This window comes from Apteryx rowi, unplaced genomic scaffold, assembly GCF_003343035.1.
Source record: "Apteryx rowi isolate R43461 unplaced genomic scaffold, aptRow1 scaffold_69, whole genome shotgun sequence".
NCBI classification, from domain to species: Eukaryota; Metazoa; Chordata; class Aves; order Apterygiformes; family Apterygidae; genus Apteryx; species Apteryx rowi.
This window is the reverse complement of record NW_020450971.1, coordinates 1,546,344-1,574,256: the sequence shown is the minus strand read 5'-3', so window position 1 is coordinate 1,574,256 and position 27,913 is coordinate 1,546,344. Positions and strand designations below refer to the sequence as shown.

Below are 27,913 nucleotides of genomic sequence, written 5' to 3'. Positions count from 1 at the left end.
GAGGATTGTTTCCTTTTGATGAATGCCGGGGACTACAATGGGAAGGTTTTACTTGTCTCAGGGGCCTTTGTTAGTCTATTTTCTTTCTTGTACCAATCAAATATGATTTGTTTTAAATGTATCCTAAACCGAGCTGGCATGGTGACTTTAAAAACTCCTGCTGGTAACGAGAACAGGCCAAGCACAAACACCAATTCATAAGCAATGTTTGTTTCTGAAGTCTATAGGGCAGAACCTCTCCACCAACAAACAGTAGGATCTGCTGAAAAGAAGTAAAACAGCAAAAGAGGGAGCGTTTTGTTTCTGCAGAGAGAAATAATAAGCATGGGAAGGTCTTCACCCTCACTCCAGTACTATATTCTGGAAGAGACCTAAAGCAACAAGACAAACACAACCATTCATCAGTGAAAAGCAAGACAGAACCAGCCCCAAAGAGCTAATATAAATCCTGCCTTACGAGTGCTCAAAGCTAAAGCCACATTGCTTTCCAATATTCTGATTTTGGTTATTTGTCCTCCACAAAATTCATCTTGGGAAAAACTCTTTCTCAGCTCTTTCAGTGAAAGTCAAACTTGTACTTACTAGAGTAAAAATTGGCTCCGTTTATCGCTAACGTGTAACCCAGCAAGACGAGGAACAGACGGTATTTTGGATTTAAAATGTCTTTACAAAGCAGCTGCCAGTTTCAAAACCTCATTTGCTTCTATGGCATTTTAACCTAGTCCCATGGACTCCTACTCAGGGGGGTAGCCTTTAATCAAGTTTTCCCCATATAGAAGTGAACTCAAGTGAACGGCACAGAAATGAAGACCTACCCCTCAATGAACCTAAAAAACTCCAAGCGTATGGTACTATTTTTGGTTTTAAATGTCTTTGTTCCAGATCAGTCAAACAATAGTTGCACCAAGTCTTACGGAGTCCAACAGCCGGGGGCGAAGGAGGGAGAAGGAAAAAGGAAACGATGGGGAGTGGAAATAACGGAGCTACAGGGGCTGAGGAAGGGACTGGGGACCACCAGCGGTGGGAAGGCTGCTGGGGGAGAAGGCCCTGGGTAACCACTCCTTGGCTTACCAACACATCAGTTCTAATCTGCAGTGCCGAATTATTTATCTTTAACTGCTCACACAGAGGTTTTACGCACGAAAAATCTACTAGTCAGAATCACTCAGGCAGCCAACATGCAGAGAGAAACTAGGGAGAGATGGTGACTAACCAATTACTTCTATTTCTGCTTTTGATTGAAACTCAAGGAAAAGCATTTGGGCCATGCGCACTTGACCATACATGACCTTTATTGGAGACAGGTGGGGTCATTTATTATACAGAAGTAACATCACACCATTCTCTTCCAATTTAATTCCTTTTAGTTTCCTTATAAATCTGTAGCAAAAGTGCACTTTTAACAGTTTTTAATCTATAGTATATATCTTTCAATATTCTCTCTCAATCAGGTATTTTATTTGTAAAAACGTATCGCCAGATATACAAAATACATGTCTAGTGTACTACATTAATTTTTGTATTTACTGTTTAGATTATTTTTAACTCAGTGCTCTTTTTTTTATTTTTTGCTAGACTTACTGATGACAGACTTCTGTTGGCGCCACCAAGGGAGGACTTATGACTTGTGTGTGAACAAGGGGAGGGGACCCTTAGCCGAGAACAATTTCCACACAATAGGAACAAGATGACAAAAAGGGTTGCTGTTATTGAATATGTCTCTTCAAATGACAGTACTCTGTATAATTAAAAAACAACCCTCCATATTTTATCTGCTGGAGGAGGAGATGCGCAGCAAGACCTGTACTCAGAGCACAGCGATGACGACCAATYTGCATTTTGAAGAGAGGAGTTACTTGCTAACAGGGTGTTTCTGGTCATGGTAAGGAAAAACAGATACATATAGCCACCACAAGGAACTGTTTGTGATCTGCCGTTTTCCTGAGGACAATATTTTGGTAAAATATTCTATATCCTGTACAAGCCACAGAATTGCATAAGTTAAACGTCCTCAGGAACAACAGTCACCAGTGCATGCTATGAACAGCTGGACTAGGCACAAGCACACGGAGGACAGCTCTTGTGTTATCTAACAAGATGAAGAAAGGAAAAAATGGTATTTTCCACTGGTAGTTTAGAGCCAGCTGCGACAAGCTTTGGCACAGTAACAGGACTTTTCAAAAGAAGAAAATTACGTAAGGTTTTCAGAGACTTCTTACAAACTCCCTTAGTCTTTTCTTTCTAGTTATCCTTGAGATTATAATATGTACACACGTAACGGATAATTACTTAATTTCAGTCTTCAAAAGACTACCATACTTTCCTCTGTAAAGCAAGGCCTATAGAGGTAAAACAATGAGAAGCGTTTTCGGGGGGTTATGATTCCCAGGTCAATACGAACATTACCGACAGGTGATGAGCAACACTTAGCAAGGTAATGTCAGGGTTTGTTTTTGCCTTTCCTTCTTAAACGTCCATTATCCTGAAGACTAAGAACGACTGGATTAGTTATGTGAATAATACTTCCCTTGGTTAACCCTTCACAATTAGTGCTGTTTCTGTGTATTAGCATAGATTCAAATGCTAGTTGCATCAGTTTACTACGTATCGAGTGAAATGTTGAACAGATTCTGTTTCAGAAAGAGGGCACTTTTGGTTTATGCAATAGCTCCAACAAATGCTGTAACTTTAAACTTTCTAYAGCAACTGGTTGCCAGACATTCTTCAAAACGTAACCGCTTTTCTGCTCCCCTTGAATCTGCAGCGATGTAGCTCTGAGTCAAAACTTCTGCTTCGAAAGAAAAAGGTACAATAGATCAGGCTGAATATGGATAAAGTCCTATACCTTCTGAAGAAGAAACAGAACAGTAAAAATTAAAATATAAAAAGAAACGGTGCTATTAGTGTTATCTAAAACCAAAATAATGCATAATGGGGAATTTATAATGCTGCAGAGAGAGTTTTTTGTCTTTTTTTAAATTACAGACTTGACATTTCCAATATGTCTTAGCTTTGTACTGCTTCTCAAGTCTGAGTCACCAAAAATATCCAGCAACCAGCTGCTGTTCATATCCTAAAATATGCCTTCAGCTGACACTGAATATTGAAATCATTCTGCTAAAATACAGAAAAACGATGATGATAGAAACCAAGGTATAGCCTCAGGCCAACATTAAATGGTAAAAATTCTACAATGCTACTTTTAAAACTCTTCTTCAGTTCGTGAACAAATAAGCAGCCAGGTTTCAAGTAGAGGTAACACAGATTTTGGAAGATAGCACGTAAAAAAAGCCCAGAAAGAAAACTGGAGCAAAAGCTCTTCTTGTTACGGCAGTCAGCACTAATCCTCCAAGAAATGGCAGAGAGAARCCTTTATTCRCCCTGCTGGATCTGTCCTGGTCCTACAGCAACAATGAGGAACTGCTTCTGCTGTCACAAATATGTTCCATTTGGACATATCTTGATCCCTTTTTTTCTTTTATTTATACACATTTATCTTTTGTCTTAGTCTCTTGACTGGTAGAAGAGGATATATCCAGATTCTGAGTTTTTGGAAATGTCTGATGTTAACCCATAGAATTCTTCAATGGCCTGGGCATCGATTTTCTGAAAATTAATGAGAGTTAAAATTAGGCTCAGTCAAAACACCACTTTAAGAATCCCTTTCCCAAACATTATTCTCAGTTTTTTGAGGGGGTGATGCTGGAAAGCCACACAGTATTAACAAAATGATAGAACAAACATTTTCTCCACTTATTGAAAAAAGGAAATCAAGATGAAATAAAAACTTCTCAGAAGTGATGCACTCTTAAGAGGGACTATGGCAAAGGGATCCATAAAAACGTATTCCTAAAAATTTGCATGATGCTTTTTATTTTTGCCTGCTTGTTCACACTGGAGTTACTTTTCCCAGCTATAAGTCTGCAATGTAGATGAAAAACAGTCAATGTTCAGCAAAGCAAACTCTTTTATAATTGGGAGTACATAAGGACATTCTTGAGTATATTTAACATTCAGCTAAAGTTCTTGTGGCCCTCTTGTCTGGAAAAGTCCTGCAACAGCAGCTAGTAACTATACCATAAAACATGTGGACCACATCTGACAATCATCTAAGTTTTATGAGTGTTTTCCTTGCGTTAGGATTTGCTGGTACAATGCYGATCAGATTGTTGTCACAAGGTTTGTGCTTTAAGAGAAATAAATTGTTCTCCCTATTAACAGAAATGAATGCTTTGCTTATATTTAACGTGCAGAAAAGCAGTTCTTCATTTCATACTCCAAGCAGCCAGGCCCACAGGGCATTACGTTTTAAAGACACAAGTTCCACAGTCTTGATCCACCTCCCGAGAACGATTGGTTTCGCATTACTGAATTTGATTCTGCGATCAGGGAGAGCAAGTGCAGAGATTGAAGCACTGAAATAAAATACTCCCAGTGACCTGTATTACTTGGCAGTCCGCTGTGTTTTAATATTTTAAAACACCTTTAGGACTTTAGATCCACAGAGACGACAGGCTGAAGCAGCACGACTTTGATGTGGAGGACCAATGGGAGACCGGCCTAGAATTAACAAAGCAGCTTTTCCTTTTATTCCCCAAAGAATAAAATCGAGGAAGCCAAAAAAAAAAAAGTACAGAATATAAGAGAGACACTGGGATGATCAAAGAACTCCTCTGTTTTGACTGGGAGAGGGAGTAGCAGAGAACAACCTCTGCTTATGTTTTCAGAGGAAGGGACCACGCTATGGCTCCATCAAAGAGCCTCCTCAGCTGCCGAATCCATCCGGCAGCGTGCTGAAGCACTGCTCGCCGAGCGGACTTTAGCACCACCAGCGAACCCCAAAGCATCGGTTTCTCTAAGTGGCACTGTCAAACAACCTGCAAGTTTGGGCCATTCTTTCCCCATTCCTTTTGAAGCACTGCATATATATAAAAAAAAAAAAAAAACGGGCATAGTCAGTAAGTTTCCAGGAGATGCATCAATTCCAAGACATAACAGCAGAAAATTCTCCCTTGAATAGTTTTTCAGACGCTTTCTGTTAAAATTTTTTGGGAAAAATCAGATGCTTTGTCTTTCTCTTGCCATTTGAGGACTTTAGTGAAGTTGCAACACTGCAGTGGGGGCTTTAGGACTTCCACACAGTTTGCTAACATAATGCGCGTCCACTGCAAACTGTTAGATACATATTTTAATAGAAAAAGAGCAAAAAATATTCTTCAGTCCTTTTGATGTATTTAGCAGACAACTCAAACATTTTACTAACTTGCCACACAATCAAGTCTATTTCCACTACTATTTCCACTCACTCTGAATGCAACTCAAGCATCTTATACGGATTAATTCATTCTACAGATATTTTGTCATGGCAAACTGACTTCCTTTTTGGATTCCACTATCCACAGAAAACACAGTGGAAGTGAAAGAAGATTATATAGACTTTCTTCTTCTGCTGTCCTTAGTTTGCTACATATGTTGTGGACAGCAAAGTTTTACCCAGTTGCAGTTTTTAAGTGACAATGGATTGGTTGTTTCACAACTACTTTTAGGATTGCATAGCCTCACCTGGCATTAAGATAGTTTTTCATGTTACTGAGCTTGAATTTCCTTTGCTCATTTCTACACAATTATWTGGGCTTCCCAAACCAAATCTTTTCCTTGCGTACCATTCACAACACTCAGCTGAATGCTGCAAACCTCTGAACAAATTTTTAATCTAAGACAATCATTCCTGCCCTTTTCTCAATTTGGAGAACTCCTTGGAGAGACACTTTTCCCTCTGTTTCAGATAAACATAGTCACTGTGATGCATCACTTAGCTGCTCTAATGACAACTTGCCAAACTAACCAGAGATCAGTTACTCAGGCTTCTCAATGACTTTGCTTGGCACACTATCCCCTTTGATCTGATCTGCCTCCTGGATTTGGTGCAATTGCTTTTCACGTTCACTGTAGCATGTTTTATTATCTATCTTCAGTTTTAATTGAAAATTGGCCTTCTGACCAAGCCCAAACAGATACATATGACTTCACCGCTTCCACGGCATTTAACAGGGTAAAGTACTTCTATTGACCCTTCAGAGCTATTAATTTGTATCACTTATCAAAAATGCAACAAAGCTTTTCAACTGTATGGAAGGGGAAAGAAAATGTTTTCTCCTGTGTTGCGTTTCACTTTCAGTATCTATATACAGGCACAAGAGCTTTGGACTCACCTTCTCAAGTCTGCTGACTAATACTTGTTTCGCTATGTACCCAGTTCATAGTTAGAAAGTTAAGTGTCCAAAGCTTTAAAAAACAAAATTGTTTGCATGTTCTGTGAGTCTCTGAAGAGTAGGAGGCTTCCCTGGTGAGCCCCCAAACCACAAACATCTCAAAAATTCACATTTTAGGGGTTTTGGAGTCACTCAGTTTCCGAGGACAACTTCTGGAACGTCATACAGAGCAATACATTTCCTGCGCTGTCACCTTAATGCCAATCACAAGTAGTTTGAAAATAGTACTTGGTCATCTTCAGAATAGATATTTAAACCTCTTTGGGCAGCAGATGGAACAACAGTAGTTGCAGCTTCACTTTATTTTTTCAGTAAAAGCTAGAGTAGTGATAAGGAACTAAATCTCCAGAGCTGAGGATTAAGTGGGGAGAGAGAGAACAGATGAGTGAAACTGCAGCTACTTCTCCTAGCAGCTGGCATGATCGGCAGAAGAGAAGTAATCTCCACTATTCTGTTCCCCTTGATCACTGAAACGCCAGAAATTCAGGTGAGTTCTAGAGAGTCTAGGAAAGAGAAAGGGTGATACTTCCTAGGCAGAGGAAGGCGAGAGCTTCATGTTTATCAAAAGCTTAGAAGGCAGGAGCAGATATGACGGATAGTCAGTGAAAAGATCCTCTGGGACAAACCCAGTAGGAATCCTTACGCTACACTCTTTGAAGCAGTTCAAGGAGTAACTCTGTTCCTATGAAAGGCCCAATGATCTTGGAAGACTCATGTGCAAAACTCTCATATGCCATTTTTCATGTCTGCCATGAGGAAGAAAAACAAAGCCCAAATTTTATAGAAAACAAGCAGCATGAGCATACGGTAGCCAGGGAAAGCTTTCCAGCCGGAAAAGAAATCTTCAGCTTCCAGAGCTGCAGCTGGGGCATGGGGAGTGCCACAGGACAGGACTATGTTTAGCATTCCTGATCCTAATCAAGACAGCAAAATCTCAAAGGAGAAACACTAAAAACACAAAAAGTAGAAATTTCAAATCAAAGAGCTTTATTTTTACAGCATTTTAAGTGAACTCTGTAAAAGAAAAAGAAATTGGAAAAAAAAAAAAAGCCATGACTGAAGTCAGAAAAGCAACTTAAGAAAAAAGCATCCCTCCAGGAGAGAGAAACTACATTCTATCTTCCTTATGACAGCTCCTTGAATTTATTATCCATTACCAGAGAGCACACATGTAAAAGCTCTGTTTTGATACATCTATAAAACTGCCAACAGCTTTTGCAGATAATGAGAAATTTTGTTTCAGCCTATAAGCTAAGACACAACATAGAAGTGATTGACAGAAAACAAATATAGAACAGCAAGACGGTTATTTACAGCTACTTTAAAAACGACAGGCTTATCTCCTGAATGGAAAAGACAGTGCATATTTACATTTAAATATTAAAGTGAACATTATTTTCAAAATTAGCTGACATAATCACATACTTCAGCCATGACAGAGGAAAGTAACACTCAATGTAATAATAGGGGAAAGATAACTTGCCATAGTCATACAAGCTGTCCAAATCACTAGTCACCCCTGATGCTCAAAAACTAGCCAAAGATTAAAAAAAAGGAGAATTTACTATAACATCTCTTTATTTCAGTGCAGGCAAGGATTTTGCTGTACTTAGACACTTTGCATCAGGCCTTGAACCCAATCATGACATCTTAGAGGCAAACAGTACATTTTCATCTTTACAAAGAGCAGTTCTACGGTGGCATTTGATATTTGGTTAATAATTATGTGAACGATACAGATGTATAAATATTCTGGATATTAGTATTTATGGATTTGCTAATAGAAAAGCTAAGGAAAAGCTTGCTTGAGCAGACTTTTTAAACATAATCACCAGTGGTCCAAACTTCTACATATATCCTTAGGATCTAACCACCCAAATCTTTTTTACACTCTTTCTACACTCCTATTTGTTGGGGGCAACTGACTACATAAAAGTCAAAAGATCTTAATGTAGCAAAGAAATACAACTATCACAAAGCAGGTTAAATAAGAAAACGAAGCCCAGAGGTAGGCAGAAATGTAAAGATTTGATGCGCTCAGCAAGGCCCCTGCGGTATTTTGGACTGAACAGCTGCCCACCACCCTAGGTCCTAGCTGTCAACAGAGCCCTCAGGTTGGTTTGCCAGCCATGGAGCTGCAGAGTGATGCTGTCTATACTGTTGTCACTACGGAAAAGTGTACCTACCTCTACAATGTCATCATCAAACAGCAACCAAAAGCCATGGCTCTTCACAATGGTGATATAATGTCCACGATTTGGACCACTGCCAGAGAAAGGATTGAAGATGCATTACTCTTGTGGCTACAAAGGCAGCACCCACTGCTCTCCCAAATGATTCCAGCTGTTACTGGCAGAGTTCGATTTCCCAGCTTTGAATGTTGTCTAATACTACCCACAAGACTGCTTAGCTTCTTAGACTTTGCCAAATTTCCAACTAAACTAAACCTTCCATCTTTGYCACTTGCCAAATATGTTCTAGTCAAAATATACAATTTTGTAAATATTTCAGATAGTCATTCATGTATTTCAAAAGACAAAATTAAAAACCAGTTATTTCAATCACTGTTTTGTCACATTCATGACTATTGAGTATTTTGACCACTGTTCAAAAATTTTAGTAACTGCCTGAAATACTTTATTTGCAAATGCAAAATTGGTCTGGAGATTTTTTCAAAGCTAAGTGTGTTTCAGCCTGTGGCTGACTGGGGATGGGCTTTCTGCAACTGCGGTTCCCAGGTCCTGGGGCACTCTCCCAGTCTGATTCCATCTCCTACATCCTGAATGCTTATCCTGATGGATAWGGACAACAAAATGACCTAACTCAAAGGGAGAGGGATCAATAGACAGAGTAAAGGCAGGCAGGCAGCCCCGAAAAAGTAGTAGTTTGGGATAAGAAATTGTATGCATAGAATAATACGAGCTTTCCATCTACTAACCTCAAACTTTGAGACAGCAATCCAGGGACACAATGAAAAAAAATTATTTTTTTCCAAATTTTCTGGCTTTACTTTTCACTTAGGAGCTAAATAAGACTTTAAAACAAGCTACATTGATATGGCCTTTATGCAAAAGAAACTGCTTCTCTAGTTTTCTCCAGAATTATTGGTATACTTAAACACAATACCTGTCACAGGATTAAACTGGTTTAGAGCCAATAAATGAAAAGTAAAATTACAAAAACAAGTTCTGAAAGTCAACTGTTCAAAAAATATTATCTATCTTAAGTCTTTGGTAAGTTCTTCATAAGAATTAAAAACAGAAAAGTCACACAGGACCACTAAAAGCTTCATACAAGACAACAGCTTTGAGAATAAAAAGCCAAGCCAAGCCATTTAATACATCTAACACATTTAACATTATTAATCACCACATTGTTAAAACATAAAAATATAGTTATAGGTATAGCAAATTAAGAATCTACAGAAAATGCACAGGATGGGTTCTTAATACGGTAGGAATAAATCCAAAACCAGCACAACTGTACACAACAGAAATCAGTTAGACTCGCATAGTTTCCTTGTGCTAAATCTATGCAACATTAGTGTGTTGATTCTGCTGTCTTGTTCCTCGCAATACAGATGTTTCAAAACGTTTCTGCATGCTGCAGTAACTTCCTGTAACTTGAAAAATCAGTTCCAAAAGGCAGATCTAAATATTTTTTCTGACTTCCACGACTGCTGTTTTCTTAAAAGTGCTTAATTTTTTTCCTCTTTGATATTAAATATTTTGATATTAAAACAGAATTAAAACCCTATACCAGAAAAAAGTTTTAATCAAGCCCTATAAAGAGCGTAGTTATTTTTTTTTTAAAAAAAGAGCAGTACACAGTTTATTCCACTTGATGGCACCAGCTTCCAAGAAAACCTTTAATGGTTTAGCAAGTGGCAACAAGGGATCTATAAATTAATTCTATTTTAGTAAATGCTTTTCCAAGATTTGTTTTTATTTAATTTAGTTTTCCTCAAAAGTAGGGTTGGTTTTTTTGTTTGTTTTTTTTTTTTAAAGTCTGCTCTTACTTTCCTAAGGCTCAGAGACACAACTTGTCTGAATTGCCAGCATATTTGAGAGCCGATAAAAGAGCAAGCCTGAGACTATGTGCTCTGAAAGCAGAATTTAAAACGTTGCTAAGTTAAAAATAATAATAATAATAATAATAATAATAATAATAATAATACTTTCAGACAAATAGCTCTGACGCTGCTTAGCTTACTCCCATATTGTCAGCCACGGTACTGTCATAAAATAGCATACGAGTGACCGACTTGCTTTAAATTTCAAGGAAAGGCATTTAAGGTCCGGAAAGCACAGAGACATACCTGCCACAGTGAACAACTACAGCCACAAGGTCATACATTCGGTCAGGATTTGTAGCATCTCCTGAAGTGTTAAAGAGCCGGAGCTCCAAGGGAAAGACTACACGGTAGGAGAGTTTGGTATATCGATGCAGCTGGTCCATGTATTTGAACCTTTTTAAGTGCAGAGCTAGAATCATGGGCAACTTTTTCACTCTCATTCTGAACCACAAAAACATGTTAAACAAAGAACAAGGTATTAGCAGATCACCTAAAACAAAGCTTTGTTCTAAAACCATTTCAATACGTTTTGAAGAAGCTTCTTAAAACATCTAAAAAGCTGATGAAGATTTGTAAAAGGCTGCTTTCTCATGGGTATTTTGGTGAGAATGGGCAACATTTACTTGGAAAGATTAAGGATACAACTGATACCTGCCTGCAGGACAGCTCTTCGTCTATATGAATACATCAATTTTTCATCATATCAAGGGAAAGAAGGGGATGGAATAAATCTCTGGTTTGGTGCTCTGGCTACTACCAAGGATTAAGTGACAATTAAGATTTTTGTATACAGTACGCGCAGAGAAAGCAGAGGGGATTCTTTTCAGTGGCTTTGAGCTGACTAATGCTAATGGGGGAGCAAAGAGTGTCTGGAAGCACTCGTATAAGCTTCTCAGGGAGGAATCCGAAATTAACCCCTTCATTTCTCTCTGGTAAAGTTACCCGTTTCCTCCATAGAGATAGTTTTCCTTACCCCCCTTCCCCACTAAACACAGACCTAAGTAGTCTTACGGTCTCTCTCTACTGATTTCATTTGATTCACAGCTGCCCATATTAAGAGAACATTTGCATTAGCCCAAATATTTAAACCTTACCTCTTCTGTGCTTCCTGTTTACTGCGGCACTGCTCACAATAGTATTTATATTCACTGCATAGAGTTTCAGTATTACTAAACCCTCTGTGGAAATTAAGGTGAAAGAAAAGTCAAATAGGCAGCGAWACTCAGTCAGACCATCCAGTTTAAAGCTATTCCTAATAGTGCTGAGAAAACAGCATACACAGAAAATGAAATTCCTCTTATTCACATCACTCATATCTCCCAAACRCTTTTTAGCTGTATTTGTCCCAGTCTTGGGCTGTGGTATTAGCGCTCAACTAGAAAAACCTGGAAACGACTCCCTCCAGAATATCAGCTACATACTTTCTGGACAGGAGTCAAACAAGACACAGCAATAAGGTAATCGGGTTTTGTTTCCAGAAGGAGCCATTCCATATTTTACTTGGTGTCAGACATTAAATTTTAGAATCTATAACCACCAGCCATTGACTAGCCAAAGTCTGGGTCATCTTTTAGCTCCTAGTAATTAATACATCCGTTATCAGCTATTAAAATGCCAGCTGCTCCATGCAACTTGCAGTATCCTAACAGCTGATAAGCCTGGGAGCTGGCAGTCTACAACATGGAGCAAATTCTATCAGCAAAAAGAGCAGGACCAGACAACTGAAATGCAGTAACAGTATTAAACTAAACAAGACTACAGTATGAATCCAAACACACCATACTGAGCTTTGATAAAACCTGTGTGATGTAACATATTAAAAGCCCCATAAAACAAAGTGAAATCGATTCTTAACCTGCCACTAAGAAAGCACACTGACTACTAAAAACCACCAAGAAAACAGCAGATGCAATAGGCATGATAATAAAATCAACAGCACTCTGAACAGAATATAGTTTACCATACACTCAAACCCTACAACTGTTGCACAACAGAGCAACTAACCCAGCTTCTTCCCTTCTGAGCAAGGGCAGGTTTTTTCTCCACCCCAAAATATTTTCATTTACCTTAGACAGTGTGTAATTGATGTATTTTGTTCCACATCAACCGATAGATCCAGAAAGTCCTCATCTTTGCTACTAACCTTGAAAAAAATAAGAAGAAATATTTCATAACAGTTTGGAAGCTGGCAGGTTTTAGAGTTGCTTTAAGTTCTCRGAATGGTGCAGTGTCCTGCTCGCAAGTAGACAGATTCGTGATTTTACAAATATACACAGAGGCCTTTCTTGAAGTAAACTAAAAATGAACAAATAATCTGATGTGTAGTTATAATTCAAAAGGGAATATCAAAAAAAAGAAAAAAAAAAAGGGAAAAAATGGAAAATAAAACCTTCCTTGCAAAACATCTCTCCCCCTTGAGCCTTCAAGAGGCATCTGCTTACTTCACTGGCAAAAACAAGTTTTTACCACTGAGAGCTCTCAGAGCTGGAGAAGCTTTAGCTGTATTCCATTCTGTTTTGTAGACTAATATCGCTTTCTGCTGCATTTTAGAGTCTAACATTAGATACTTATATAAAATGCAGAAACAGGCAGCTGGATTTTCATCTAAATCCTGCGAGGGGTTAGCAGTTAGGGAAACCATCTTGCCATTTGTGGAACAGTCACATTTAATCTCCATAAAGTTATAATTTCAGATTTAAAATGCCAGGAGTAGTCACTTCATTTGTAATCATTTCTCTTTTCTCCTCTCCCCATCTGTTTTTGTTTTTTTTTTGAAATATTATTTAATCAAAGCAGAACATGACTAACTGCAAATTCCTGGTCTGAAGGTGGTATGGTTCTTCTAATTTTAGACTTTCTGGCACTTCTTTTGCTGTCAAATAAGAGTGGCTATGGACCAGCACCAAGAAGCACAGACTTTCATTTCAAGAACCATTAAATTCAGTTAATCCCAGAGTTAAATAATAAGTGAGTAACTCTCATGTATAAACACAACATAAACTATCAATCACTGACACAAGAAATAACACGAAGACAAAAAGGCAGCTCGTATCAGCCAGGTGCAGACTGCCTTGATGGAAACAGGGAGGAGGAATAGAAAAAACACTGTGCTTTTTCTGAGAAACATACCTTAATGAGTATTGGTTTGAACATAGAGGTGATACAGTCATAAAATACGCTATGCTCCATATTTTAATAGAGTGCAATTTCATCTATCCTAATAAATGAAAAAGTGTGCTTAGTATTAGGGAAAATGATCCAGAACCTGTGAAAAATCTAAGAGATTTTGTTTTGTTTTGTTTTAAACGTACAGCCTCACAGTTAAGACATCTGGTTTCATTGGTTAGTGTTCCTTGGAAGATTTCATGGACCCACGTCAGATCAGTCTTGTCTCCTTCTTCGCTCTCGATGCTGCCGTTCTGGAGTTTGCCATTCTGTTTCTCCTGCTTTTTCTCTTCTTGTAGTAAATCAGCAATAGTGTTAAGTAGGTAGTTTAGGAATTCATGTGCATCCTGCTGCATATAATTATCAAACAATTCTGGAAAGGAAGAGAACGGGGAAAATGAAAAAATACAGATACTTAAAAATACCAAATTACCCCTTCTCTACTCTATATATGACTATAAATTATTTTGGGGTACAGTGCTGTTGTCCTAGCAATGAATATTAGATTACCCTTTCCTATCCCTCAGGTTGCAATAAAGAGGCAGACAGCTGAAAGATTAAAGGAAACTTTGGGCATTTCTTGGAAGAGAAGAAAACCATGGCTTTTTTTTTCCCCTTGGTGAGAGGGAGAGAAATAAAGAAATTCTTATGTGTTGCCTTGGGCCACCAGTTCATTAAGTCCAGCATCAAGGGGCAAAAATTCCCCTACTAGCATAAGTCTGTTATCGTTTCAAGTCCAGAGATGATAAATCAACACACAGAACTTTCCTTCACAAACCATCCCTGGGAAATAACCGCCAATTCTCATCATATGGAATTTATCCTACCACAAATGTAAGAAAGGAGGTTAGAAGTAGTTAAGTCTCCTTTGAGACTTTAATTTCGACCAACTGTGCAAAGTGTGTTTAGCGCATGACAACTTCTGGCGCAACCCAGAGCGTGCAGACTTGCAGCAGACCTCTAGAGTTCGTTATGCCAACGAATAACTGGAGTACTGAGATTTCTGTACACACGCTGTACTTGGTCTAAGTACAGAAACAAAGATATCTAGATAATCCTCTTACGACAGAGCATAGTTAATACTGATATAACCTCTCTTCCTATGCTACAGAGGTGGTGAAGTTCACACCACAAACTGGAGTTCAAAAATCTCCCAGAAATCCGTTCAAACGTGACAATTTGGACTCACTCAAAAAGAGAACTGTGGCTACATTTTAACATGCTTAAATGTCCAATGTTTAAATCTGCATAAGGATTTCATTTACTCATTTACCATTTTCTTTCCTCAGTCGGGAAATAAATTTCTTGGGTGGGATGACTCCCACCTTCTTCTTTTGCGTAGCAATACTGTTGAAGAGATCAGAGAGGCATGTCAGGAGGCTTTCCTTCTTTCGGGGCTGCACCTTGTACGCCAAAACTTTTTCCCGAAATGGACGACAAAAATAAAGTGCCTGTAAGACTGAGTTGCAGTAGCAGGTATTGCCGAACTGGTTAAAACAGAACAAAAGGAAAACAAACATTTGCATGTTAGGTCTGTTAAAAGGTATCAAAAGAAAGAGGTCGCTCATGAGAAATGCTGTGTATTAAGAACAGAAAAAAATCTTTCAAAGTTCATTTATTGGGGAAATACTAGCAGACATTCACTAAAAGACTCGTCCTTGTATCATCACAGCTAGAAGAGGAAGAGAAGACAACAGTCGCAATGGTGACAGGCGCAAACAAAACAGGAAACCCCTGACATAAGCGAGAGCCAGTTCAGGGCTCAGCACAAAACTCCTGGAGACACAGCGTGTCGCTAGTCCCGGGCAGGGCAGAGCCTGCTGGCGCTGACGTGAAAAGGTGCCAACGACGCAGCGCAAYGCGGGCACGGGGCAACGGGAAAAGGAGGAGACGGCATCCACCAGCATCACTGCGCCTCGTCCTCTCAACTCCGCTACGGTAACAAGAGCTCAACGCACGAGCTCGTGTTTTCGGGTTGCCCGTGTCAGATAACAAAATTAGTCTTTTGAGACAGCTAGCAAKGTATATGCTGAATATTTCCTGTTTACAATGAAATCTTATGAGAAGGACACGATGCAGGCAAACGCAGAGAGCAGCTGTTTTGCATCTGCCCGTCTGAAGGCAGCGTCACGTTACGCAGAGGAGGGCAGCGATAACACAGCTTCCAGGGGCAGCGCTCCAGACTGCTGGCAAGGACTAACGCTTAAACCACCGAAAAATCATCTAAAGCAGCACAGCATCTGAAAGAAATATAGCATGCTTGAGCTTCTTCTCTGCAATTTATTCTGCAGCTGTAGAACAAAGAAACAAAAGATTTTTAGGTTTGCCAGTCCCCAGATAGTCTGGTGACGAGATTCTGCATCTCAAGAGCATCGAGAGCAAAAGATTTTAAATAAACAAAACGAACATACAAATAATCTGATTACAGAACATGGATCATCATATTAAGTGGCACTCAGAGAATATGGCCACTGGTGTTCACCAGAATTTGGTATAATTATTGTAGCAGAATGATTGCAAGTTAATAATCAGTTTGCTGACTGAGAGAAACAGAAAATTAATTCACACAGCTCAAAAGGTTACAGCCTTCTATGTACATTAACATTAATTTATACCATATGCAAACAACATGGAACAACAGTCAAAACTTATTTACACGAGCAAAACAAATATACAAGCTGAGCATGTGAATTAGGATAGAACCTAACTCTTCTGTTTGTGACCTAAAAAAATGGAATAAACATCACAGTAATTAAATTTTCATGAAAGACAAAATAAGCAAGAGAAGGACCAAAACTGGTGAAGCTCTGTCGCAATTAGGTACTTTGTCTTGGAACAATCATATCTAATATATTTGTCTATAATAATCCCAGAAAATATTTTAAGAGACAGAAGAAACTTGAATTAGCCTTGTCAAAAAAATGGGAGGTCACGGTGCACCCTAAGTGAGAGCGTTTACAAAGCAGGTAGTTGGTGAGATTTTAGGGCTGTATTCAAGGAGAAAACATGGCAAAAGGTACGAAATGCATCAGTTGCACCTGTACAGCTTTGGGGTTATCCACACAGAAATTCGTAAAACCAAATGGAAGAGTTAAAGTTCGGTCCAAATAGTTTGAAAAGTTTCTGACAGTCAGATGCAGGATGCATGGTAGCACTCGTAAAGAGACGTGGCGAATAACACACTTTAGGGAATGTTTTAAATTTTACAGATGTCCTTCTAAAGAGTGTTTCAGCTGCTTTGTTTGTTACTACCTTTACATAATAAAGTAATTTGGAAGAACTTTGCTTTCTCCAATCACTGTTTTGCCTGTTTACATTTTAGATATGTCACGGCATGCCAAGTACTTTACAAAAAGACCCTGTGCTGTGTTTAATTCAGAAATTCTGGCTTTTCTAATGTTAGAACAAAATCCTACCAACTTTCGCAAGGCCTTGAATTGCTCAAACTTGAGTAAATCAATTACTGATTTACCCTTCTCTGTATTACAGACAGTTCTCTAAAAGAAACACGCTATTATATAGCAGTGTTACAATTGTAACTTCAATCTGTTTGCATTTAGGAATGCAATGTAGTCAGGTCTTCCCAGTCACGACCTTAGTTTTGCTGTAAAAAGAGGGATGTAACCATTTGTCTTAAATAAAAACAGAAAAGAAACAGGTTGAAAAAACAGGTTGGCATGGCAGTACTCAATGGGCTGCTGAATATTTGCAATCCTAGAGTGACAGGCACAGATCAAATAGACAATTCGGGTGGATAAAGTCTAATGTGACCTAAAGTACAAAGGAAAAAGCAGGAAAAACACGTAAGTTTTAACAACTCTTTTTGTCATGGTTTCTCTGGTAATAAATAAGTTTTTCAAAAGCCAAAAAATGTGTTGCTTAAAACTGACCGTATTTAGAAGCAACATAATTCGATTTCAAAAATTTTACACTTTCAATGTAAAATTAAAGTTTGGGGACTCACTTTAAGACAAAAGCTTTCTAAAATGGCGAGCAAGACCAAATTCTAGAAATGAAGCATCGTTCCGTCCCTCCTAGGCTGCTGCCTCCCATCACACAATCCATTTTAACAGCGGGATGTCAAAAGAAGCAGTCAGACCCTCTCCCACACCCTGCGGTGGCTCTGGCAAACGTTTGACTGCAGGGAAACGGGGTCAGCTCACTGATCCAAAGAGAAATCCAACCTTTAAAAAAAAAAACCGCCCATGGGTTCAGCACCTTTAGTGGCTGTTCAGCACGTTTACTAGTGCTGACGCAAAGGAGAAACGAGAGTGGGAACACCTGAACAAGGAGCAAAATGCGACGGCTTCGTGCAGCGCGATTGCAGCGCGTGACGTGAAAGCACATTCTTTACACTGCTCTGATTTATTTTCTCATTAAAGACCTAGAAATAACTCAGGAAAAAGATCTCCAGAACAGCAGCAGGAAAACGACTATCCCCGAGAAGCTGATTGCAAGAAATAAAGCACAACAGTATTAGTCATATTTTGTCCTTCCAAACAGCGTATGGATGCGGGTAAACTCACTCTGGTTATTTTTAGAACGCTATTTTTTTCTTCACAGTATTCATCGCTCTGCTATTTACGTTACAATTGGAGATGCCTTCCATTTTTCTCATTACGGCGCAAACCTCAGAAGCTTCGGAATGGCCATTAACACCATACTTAAGGAATATAATTCAATGTCTTTAGACAGTTTGGTGTCCGAGAACACAAACTGCTAGAGACGCACACAAAAATCAATTAAATGAATTCTAATGCACTGCAATAAATAACACTTTAGTAGCTCTGTTAACCTTACTTGGTGCGTCAAAAGGTAGATCATTTTGTTCTTCAGTTTTCTGTGAAATGTGCCTAGATGACCAGTAAACAGAAACGTATCTGGGTTTACAGAGAGTTCTGCCAAAATTGTATATTCACATCATATATAGGATGATACAGAACCACTGTTTCTATATCTAATTGCTTATATAGCATCATTGGTAACAAAAGCAACAGCTGCCTTTCTCCTCCAGAAGCACAGGCAATGTTACACCCTTGCTCCATCCTTTCCAGGGTTAATTCAGACAGACATCTCTTGATGCCCAACAGATCCCAGGCGAGTCAGATGTATGCAAACTGACAGGTTAAAAAAAAAAAAATCATTTTAAAAGGACTCACTGGTGCACAAGGCAGTCAAAAAAGGAGTATTTCTACATGTTAGAAAATTATCAGCCAAGTAAACTTCATTTATCTCTTGGCTATGTCCTCACATAGAAGAACATCCATGAATCCCAGGAGCAGTATGTTTTTAAAGAAGCAATGCATTTGGTTTAAAAACTTTAAGGTTTACATACATTGTAATATCAGTGTAACATCAAATATCTTTGCTCTAGAAGGAGCAGAAACCATGCTCTAACAGCATTTGTACTTTAATAATGTTCCTTTCAGCATATTATAATCCTACAATTAGAAATGTGCCTAAGTAGGAAAGTTTCTCTCAAAGACTCTTAAATTAATAAATATACTTATTTTTTCAGTGTTTAAGATGAGATTTATATCTTGGTTATAAACAAAAAGGCTTAGCATCCCATGGCAGGATGTGGTGTCTATGCAGATTCCCACTTTGTGTCAGAAGTGCCCAGAGATAAAGTTCTGAAAGAGAATCCTGTTACATTAGAAATTAAGATTCTGAATTTATTCAAAATTTAATTTATTATCATTAGGATACGAATAGGACAACAGCATTTAAAGCAAAGAAAATTCACTTACATTGACCAAGCCAAAGTAATGCTCATTCACTGGGAACTGCTCAGGACCAATCTCTTTCTCCAAAGCAGAGGCATTGGCGCCCTGCAAAGAAAAAATATGCATTATGTTAGAGGGAAAAAACCTTCCTAAAATACATCCAACATAATCCATACTACTGCCATAGAAACAAAAAAAGTCAAGAAAAGGTGTTACTTCCTTGGAGAATTAGCATTTAAAGTGTTATCTGTGTTCTTGAAAATGTAATCAGAGACTTTATTTACTATTATAAAAGGTACCACAGTTTCACGTAAAAACCCCTACTTTCTCAGCCTGAATTACAGCAGAACCCTGTAAGATCCATCCGAAGGGGTTTTTGCATTTGAATTTATTTGAAAATTAACAATAAGAAAGTTGTTGTCATTTAAGATTTCAGGTTACTCACAGTGATGTAGAAATGACAATTTAAATTTAGCGAAGTATGCATTACAAAAACAAAGAAACTTATAAAACACACAGAGAGAACTTCTAAACCTGGAGGACAGAAAACGATAGGTTTAAAATTCCATGAAAGAAAAAAAAGGTCTTTTTTTCTAAACATATTTCAACATGCTTTGAGTATCTGTTATAATTCCATTAGATTTTTAATGCTGTTGCAGTTTCTTAAAATAAACATAGCTGATAAAATTCTTTTTAGAATATTAGAGTACAAAAATCCAGATTTTATAGCTGTACAACAGAAAGACTGCAAAAGAAAAATACCAAGAAACATAAACCATGTCCATCCTTTTTAATTTTCCGATAAAAGGCAACAAAAACATGCTGAAGAGAAAGAAATAATTCTGTTTGTTATTTGCATCTCTATCATATATAAAGAATTTTTGAACAACTTCTCGCCCTTAATGCTACTTTACATCAGAAATACTATCACTTTCTGGAAAGCATAGTTAGAAAAGAGACAAAAAGAACGGAAGGAAGAAATGTTTTAGAAATTACTTAAATTCAGCTCCCTTTGGCTTTGCTACCCTTACGACGTATTAAGCTTACAGTGTATTTCTGAATATATCCTTGAGTCTCCAGCAATATAATGAGGACAGAAGTCTAGATATGACTGGAAATACCGCTATACATCCACATGGTCTTATTTGTCCCAGAGAAGAGGGTCTAAAGCATACCAACATCCCAGTTTCAATTTTAACTTTGTCCACCTCAAATTTGAAGTGGTCTGTGCATCTCTTCCCATTTTTCCTCTTTTTTACCCACCAATACCGTACAGCTGAGCTCCCCCTTGGGCTTCGGTGCCTTCCTGCATCCCGCTCCGTCCTGTTCTCTACTGTTTCTTGGTGGTCTTCCACCACCCCGCGGCCGCATCCCGCTGCATCCGTGCTGTTGGCTATGGAGTTAGGACCATTCAGTGCAGGATCCAAGCACTCTGGATTCCTGACTTTCGTTTTAGCTGTCTAAGGCGCTGGATACACCTGTAACCTCCTGCAGATAGTAAGCAGAGCTCCTACAGCACAGGTGAGCCACCTGAAAACCCAAACACAAACTCCTCGGAAAAGCACTGAACTAACCCCCAAATCAGTCCGGCAAAATCCCATTCACCTACTTCCCCAAAGCTACTAATGATTTTTAATAAATGCATAAATGTTTTGATCCTTTCCATGAGCGCTCTGCCATTAGCATAAAATGCGGACAAGTGGAGGCTCTGCACTTAGTCTTTTAAAGACATTCTAGATAGAACCAAGGAAAAACGAACAAAACAATTTCCTAAGAGACAGAAAAGATACTAAGAAGTAATTCGACTTAACAAAAGGAATGGAAACTCTGTAGTCAGATCTCTTACATCAGGTTTACAGGGAATAACATATATCAAAAAGACAGAAGACAAGGAAAGCTCATAATTATCTGGTATAAAAAACACACCAGGAACGTCGAGCGCTGACAGATTTACAAGCAAGGCTCTTTGCAAGCTGCAATTACACAGACATTTTTCGAGGCACCAGTGCCAGGTCAAGCAGCTTCTCTCATTTGCTTCCCCACATCCATTTCCTGCTCCCAGCTACTTGTGGTTTCCCTCCACGATGCCCCCTCCCCCCAAAAAAGCCAAATCTAGACATAAACTAGACATAAATCAGCTATCTTTAGAATAAACAAATGTCTGACCAATTAAATTAATAAACAATTGCAACTTTTAACAAGAGCATGCTGTAAAGAATTTACCGACCTAAAATAAAGCAATAATGTGGTTCAACTAAACCACCGACTTGTATCTTCCAAGGGCTTAATCCTACCTACTGCCCAAGATTTGTAAATTTGGGCAAGCTAAGTGCAGGGACAGATATCAAATTAAAGTTTCCTTAATAAATTAAATGCTTAAGTTAAAGTCACTCAGCCGCAGAAGCTAAACTAACCCAGTTTCAGTTTGTCCTAAAGTTCCTTATCAGAGAACATTTGAAATCGTCGCAGCAAAATCATGAAAAACAAGAGGGCTCAAACTGTAACCGCGCAAGGAATTAAACCCCCAAATTAACTCCTTTAAAATAGCTCTGAAGTTGTAAACTTGCAAATTAAATAAGAACGTATGGGGAAAAAGTACCGAAGAGGCTCCAGAAAACACACGTGCTTATCACAGCACGAGAAAATAACTCCGGGGCACGCAGCACGGAGTGATTAACGCCAGGAGCGAACGCCCGGGAGAGCTGCACCGCGTGGGGCAACGGAGAGGCAGAACACACTTTGCTTTACAGCGACAGCACGAATCGGCCGCGGTCACGTTGCGGCAGGAATCACACACCGCGTGCTTGGAGCGAGGCAGCGTAGCTGGAGTCAAAGTCCGGCTAGTCAGGGCCCGTGATCTTTGCCTCTAAACTTGCAAACAGCAAATTAATCAACAGGAGATCGAGCCTGGGAGGGCACGAACCGTACYGCGTGGTAGCGAAGCCTAACAAGCAGCTTTGTTTTCAGACCAGGGTTATATATGTTTTCTCACCCCCGCTAAAAGATCTCTCCATCTGGATAAATATTTCTGCCCGAGATCACACAAGTATCTGCTCATCAGAAACATTATGCACGTCACTATTTTGCAAACATAAATGCCCCAGTTCTCAGCTAGAAATAAAATCCAACGAGAGCGGCAAGTCTCCAAAGTRCGAGAACTGATATTTGATTATTTGATGAATTGAGGGGTGCATTTCTGTTGGGGCAAAGAAACTATTCTGCACCTTACAGYATATAGCACATTTATAACTATAAGAAAAGTCAAACTGTAGAAGCAATAAATAATGACAAGAAAAAAAATCTGTTACAAAGCAATTGAGCCTGCTTGGCACACGAAAGCTGAGCAAATAAAGTGCATTACAATATGCCTAAAGGTAAAGCTCAATGCAAGAGATTAGAATTGATTTCTCATTGCTAGCTCAAGACAAATAAATACATCTTTGGAAAATCTGCAAGTGCATCCAAGAGGCTTCTAGGAGGCCGGTGAAACGCTCTCMAGGAATTGCGCTGCCACCGTGGTTTGGGGAGAGATGACAAAACTTTCCGCACGCAGCTCCTGGAGCAGGAAGAGAACACAACCCGCCTCGCAGAACCGATGTGGAACCTAGAGAGAACAAGGAGGGCGAGCTCAGCGCGCGTCCCCCGTTCTGGCGCTCTTCGGCAGCCCTGGGAAAGTCGCCGGGCCCTTCTGGACTATCACCGTTTTGGCAGTTCAGAATAATCCACTGACGCTACAGGGCTTTAGCCGATTTTAAGGGCTGGAATTCTTGCATAGCAAATACTTGCATTTTAATCGTCTGTTGCTTTTGTTTGCTTTGCGTCGGAAAAAATACTGCTAACGATGACTGAGGCAACCCCAACAGCATACAGAGGATAAAATATTTCTTATCTTAGCTGCATCAATTATTTTTATCTTGGGGCATAATAGCATTCATAAAAAAAGGAACCTTTCCAAGAATATTCCTGGTAGTCACTGCTTTCCATCAAAAAAGACATTAAAGAACACCCTTAAAAAAAATCCCATATGCTGAATTAYAGAATATCAAGCAAAAGCACAGGGAATTGGTAACATTCAGGTTTTTCTCCAGTTTTCAGAAGAGCTCAGTGAGGACATCACATCAACATCTGATGCACACGAGACACAGGGAAGATGGAAATAACTGAATAAAACTGATGTTTACCCAAAGAACTCCAAAAACCTTTTTTGGGGCAGATTTTTTTGAGTTTGGTAAAGCAAAAAGGGATGTGAAAAGCCCAGTTTCAAAAACTCTTGCCTGAAGAGGCTGGCTAAGCAAGCCATCTCAAGTGAAGTGATCCTACAGTACGGCTGAAATCGTAACTGGATAACCCATCGTGTCTAGTAACTTGGAAGCTGTGAATCTTTTCTGCTCRGTAGAGAAGTCTTAAAGATTTACTTCCAGCTCAATACACCATGCAAGGGGGAAGAAAAAAAAAAGTAGTAGACTATCTCTCAAATTACACTACTAACTTACCACACCGCTGAAACTAGACAAGAAAGAACCATGCTCAATCATTAGACTCTTATCATCTCTTCAACCAGCGCACGACTATTCCTGCAAAGCATATGAAGAGTTTGCCTGGCCTAGATTAAACTGACTACAGGAACTGGAAACATACCTTCCAGGGGCTTAAACACTTGCAYGCCCTTAAACTCATTTGCATTTATAACTATTCCTGTAGCCAGATGGATGACAGACTGCATCGCTTGCCTGACGAGAAGCAAAAAGGGAAATGACTGTTGAAAGGCGAATAAAAGTCACTGCTTTTCTCTCCACTGTGTATGAGTAGCTTTACGGTAGAAATTATAATACGGCCCAGACCTGAAGAGTTCTTCTGAAGCTATCGAKGAACCGAAGAGCAGCTGGGAGCGATTGAAAACAACCGCATAGCGCAGAATGTGAACTACAGTCTACTGATGAGACTGATTCACGCGTCCAGCATCCACATGGTTTTAGCTTAAAATTACAACTTTTCCCCCTCTTTTTAGTACCACAAATTTTTAGCAAATTTCAGCAAAATCCTAGTCCTCCACAAAACGCAGCCAGGAATGAACGAGTATTATTAATGAAAACCAACTGTTTTTCCCGAATTAACACAACACAACTGTACAGTGTTCTTGAAATTATACAAGTAAATCTGTCTAACAGCAGATTATCAACGGATTTGTAGACAGCTTCGTTACTAGCTCAACGTAATGGGACAAAATACTAACGGTTTGTCTACTTTATTAGAAGGGACATGGAAAGCTACAGATACCTACACTACACTACACTTGCCAAACCACCATTACTAGAGTTTTTTAAGGCAAGAATGAAGCAGTTGCTTAAAGGASAGGAAAAAAGAGTAACTAGATCTGTGAAGCCCTTCTAATATTTTCCAAAATTACAGCCTGGAACTTGCAGTTTCTTTTTAATATTAACGATCCTAACAAAATCTATGACAAATTTGGTTAAGTCATTGTGTTTATTTTGGGGAACGCCATCCTTTTAAATGCTCCATTTACAGTTTATTTACAGATAGTACAATATTTTCAGAGAAGAAACTCTTGAAATCACAGTACATATATTACTGCTCTTAGAGTTTCAAAAAATTCTGATTTGAATATTTTATAAAGTGTAGTTTCCTACACTTGCCTATACTTCAACTACTGTAGTCCTACCTAAAAAATACAAAAGACTAATTTTGTTACCAGATTACTTTTAATAAACTAAWGAAAAATCAGTTAATTTAAAACAGTCTCCATTCACAGCTCCATATAGTCCAGGGAAATCTGACAACAAAGTCTTTCTGCAAAGGTAAATTACTTGCTATTTTTTCTCAGTGCAAAGTATTAATTTCAACATTACACACTTTTTCTCCAAGCTTTTTATCTTGCTCCCATTACAATTAACGTAGTTCAGCTCCAATAAAGTAATTAAGGCATTGCAACTTAGGATATTTCTAAACTTTTATTACAGCTGCATGCACACGCGGAAGCTGCACAGCGTGGCTGTTGGCGTAATAGCCAGCTGAAATAAAAGTGCCTTACGATACACCAGCTTGGGCACAGCACTACGTTGCCTCGGCTTTTGGATTGGAACCAGCTTATTCCCACTGAGCTCACAGCAGGCACCTGCCTGCAAAAGCCATTTCCCTAAAGAACAATGTCATCAGGCAAAAACGGGAGAGAGATCTAGGCGAGATTTCAGTATACAGAACATATCTGGTGTACAAGTCTTGCTGGAGTCTCTAATTAGTCATTTGACTCTCTCTTTTTTTTAAAACAAATTAGAGCAGGAAAAGATTTAGCATTTGAAAGAAAGCTGGGAAGTGGCTTTCAGGTTGGGCAGAAAGGCTCCAAGGGACACCACCGTGCAGACCTTGAGATTAGAAAAAACTCGTTAAATATACAGCATGACTAAAGAATGGTTTTAAAAAGCCAACACCACCACCACAACAAAAGCAAATAGGCCAAGCCAGAGCTACTAAAAACCTGTCAGGGAAGAAATCTGAATGAGATGATGTATTTCATAAGATCTGCCTACATTTACGTCACTAGAGTAGCTGTGATAATAGGCCCAGGTTCAGGACTACTAAAAATACCATGTGGGGGAGTGTGGAAGGGAGCAGAACTGGGGCTGTATTTCTGAAACCGTTTATAAAACATACAGCTGTGATTTTTTAAACCTTGGAATTAGATGCTAATTCCCCGTCTTTTAAAGCATCTTGGTTGTGTGCAGCACTGAAGTCAGATAAAAAGAGCTGTCAGCTCAGCTGTCCCACACGGCGATTTAGGTTTTGAAATGATCCCTTTCCATGCATCGAGGCAGGCTGCGATTCTAGGCATAGCGAATTATGGTAAATGGAACTTTGGATTCCTGCACTCGGTATGCTTACACAGGCAAAACAAAGCGATAGCCTTGAAAGGAGCAGGTAGTGCGGTGGCCTGGACTTCCCAAGACTCCACACGTCTAAACACTACAGAAGCTTCTTCATCCACACTGAATATTCTGCCCACAGGAATGACCGTCTCTGCCCACGCTTCAACGGGGAGTGAAGCTTACAGAGCACTCTGGCTGCTACCAACATTTTGGAGACTGCAGTGAAACTACAAAACCCTATTTCAAAATAAAGTTACTACCACCAAGTATTTCAAATCTGAAATACAGTTCTAATTAAAGCATTTTTAAATACAGAATGCTTTATAAAGTGTGCCACGTAAATGTTTATTCAATTAGGAGCTAGTCTTGCAAGGTCCACAGGATCTATGCCTTATTTACTGCAGCACAGGAAGACATAAATATCTGTGAAATTCCATAATTTCATGCTCTTCAAAATTAGACTGTAAAGGTAGGCTCCAGGGCATGCAGAAAGGATGCTGGATGAAGGGCAGGAAATAGGGAGCTACCGATTAGAGTCTCGACTTTGGAAACGCRGTGTGGCAAACAGACTATCTCGCCCTTCTTGACCACCTCTCCAGGACTACATAACCATCCACAGCCAGCTCATCCACCCGAGAAGAGCCCTGCCGGGTTTCTCCCCACCTTGGGTTTCTCCCAGTTGACCCGGCGACGAGGCACGTAGGCAAGCAGGGATGTGTCCTGCCAGTACAGCTCAGAGGGGGCCAAAAGGCAGTAAGATAAGAACACGCACAAACGCACAGATCTGCAGGGGTATTCAAGGCCCAGTATTTCCCAGTATTGTTTTTTTGTGAGGGGTAATAAAATTTTAGCCTGATTCTCGCACATCGACGTTAAAAAACATAAGAACAATACTATGAGAAGTGAGGAAGCGGGTGCTGACAGAAGGCAAAACCTAACATTACAGATTTATGAATGGGTTGSAATTTCAGACGTTACATGTGTACAAGTTAAATAGGCACGGAGGGATGATAGCAAAGAAATTCGGGCACAGGGCCATCAACGGATCTGAATACGTATGTATTCACAACCCAGTGCACGAGAGGTTACGTGGATAAAACACTAGGGAAGGAGCTGAAAATACAAAACAACATAAGGAACAAAACACAACGATCTACAGTGCAGCCCTGTATTTTGGCAACAAATCTAGGAATTTCCCAAATTGACGTCTGTAAGAGTAAATACTGAAAGTCATTTATTTTTTAATAGGAATGGATGTACAAGAGATATGTATATAAATACAAATATACTCAATGTCTTAAAAACATTCGTTAAAAGTCCTGATTAATGAAAGCAAGAAACACGCAATAACACAGAGCACCTCTTGAACTATCTACACTTGGCTGTTTTAACATCTTTTCCCAGCTATTCATACCTTATTCGTAAACTGTGATAGCTCCTATACTAGAGGCTCCGCTCGGATAATGAAAACCTAGTTTCAAATAATGAGCCACTCACTTCTCATAGTTCCCTCAGTACTCCTTGGCACAGGAATTATGTGAAGGCATGAAATCTTCAAGTTTATAGATAACCTCTGATCAAGACAGACATAGGGACAGCACAAATACTCATCTGTGCGGTAGCTCAGGACTCCTGCATAATATCCAAAAAACCACCAAAAACCCAAGCTCAAGAAACCTGCCTGCTATCCACCCAATGTTATTTTTCTGGTAAAACGAAGTTTTAAAAATGTGGGTGAAACCRCAGTAGAGACAAACATTGTACATCAGGGACATGAAAGCCCTGCTGGAACTG

General features: G+C 39.2%; 1 protein-coding gene across 2 annotated transcripts; it reads right to left on the bottom strand.

Moving 5' to 3' along the window:
* Positions 1-1,271: 1,271 nt before the first annotated feature.
* Positions 1,272-21,029, bottom strand: LOC112975768 (ubiquitin carboxyl-terminal hydrolase 12-like). 2 transcript variants are annotated; one of them, XM_026086267.1, is made up of 9 exons: positions 20,502-21,023; positions 19,263-19,343; positions 14,786-14,999; positions 13,659-13,885; positions 12,414-12,490; positions 11,442-11,525; positions 10,591-10,788; positions 8,459-8,537; positions 1,272-3,606 (listed from the first exon to the last, which is right to left on the bottom strand). In XM_026086267.1, exons 1-9 carry the CDS (start codon positions 20,607-20,609, stop codon positions 3,505-3,507), a joined length of 1,170 nt encoding a protein of 389 aa, XP_025942052.1. In that variant the 5' UTR covers positions 20,610-21,023; the 3' UTR covers positions 1,272-3,504. The 2 variants fall into 2 exon arrangements, with proteins under 2 accessions (XP_025942052.1, XP_025942053.1); XM_026086268.1 differs by lacking the exon at positions 1,272-3,606 and adding an exon at positions 7,250-7,286 and having other exon boundaries at positions 20,502-21,029.
* Between the last annotated feature and the right edge of the window lie 6,884 nt (positions 21,030-27,913).

Coding starts and splice junctions, on each gene's coding strand:
- LOC112975768 (XM_026086267.1), bottom strand. CDS start 20,609: ATGCGGCCGCGGGGTGGTGGAAGACCACCAAGAAACAGTAGAGAACAG. Junction 13,886..14,785: donor CCGACTGAGGAAAGAAAATG/GTAAATGAGTAA, acceptor CTTCCTTTCCAG/AATTGTTTGATAATTATATG. Junction 8,538..10,590: donor GTAGTTGTTCACTGTGGCAG/GTATGTCTCTGT, acceptor TTTCTCTGGCAG/TGGTCCAAATCGTGGACATT.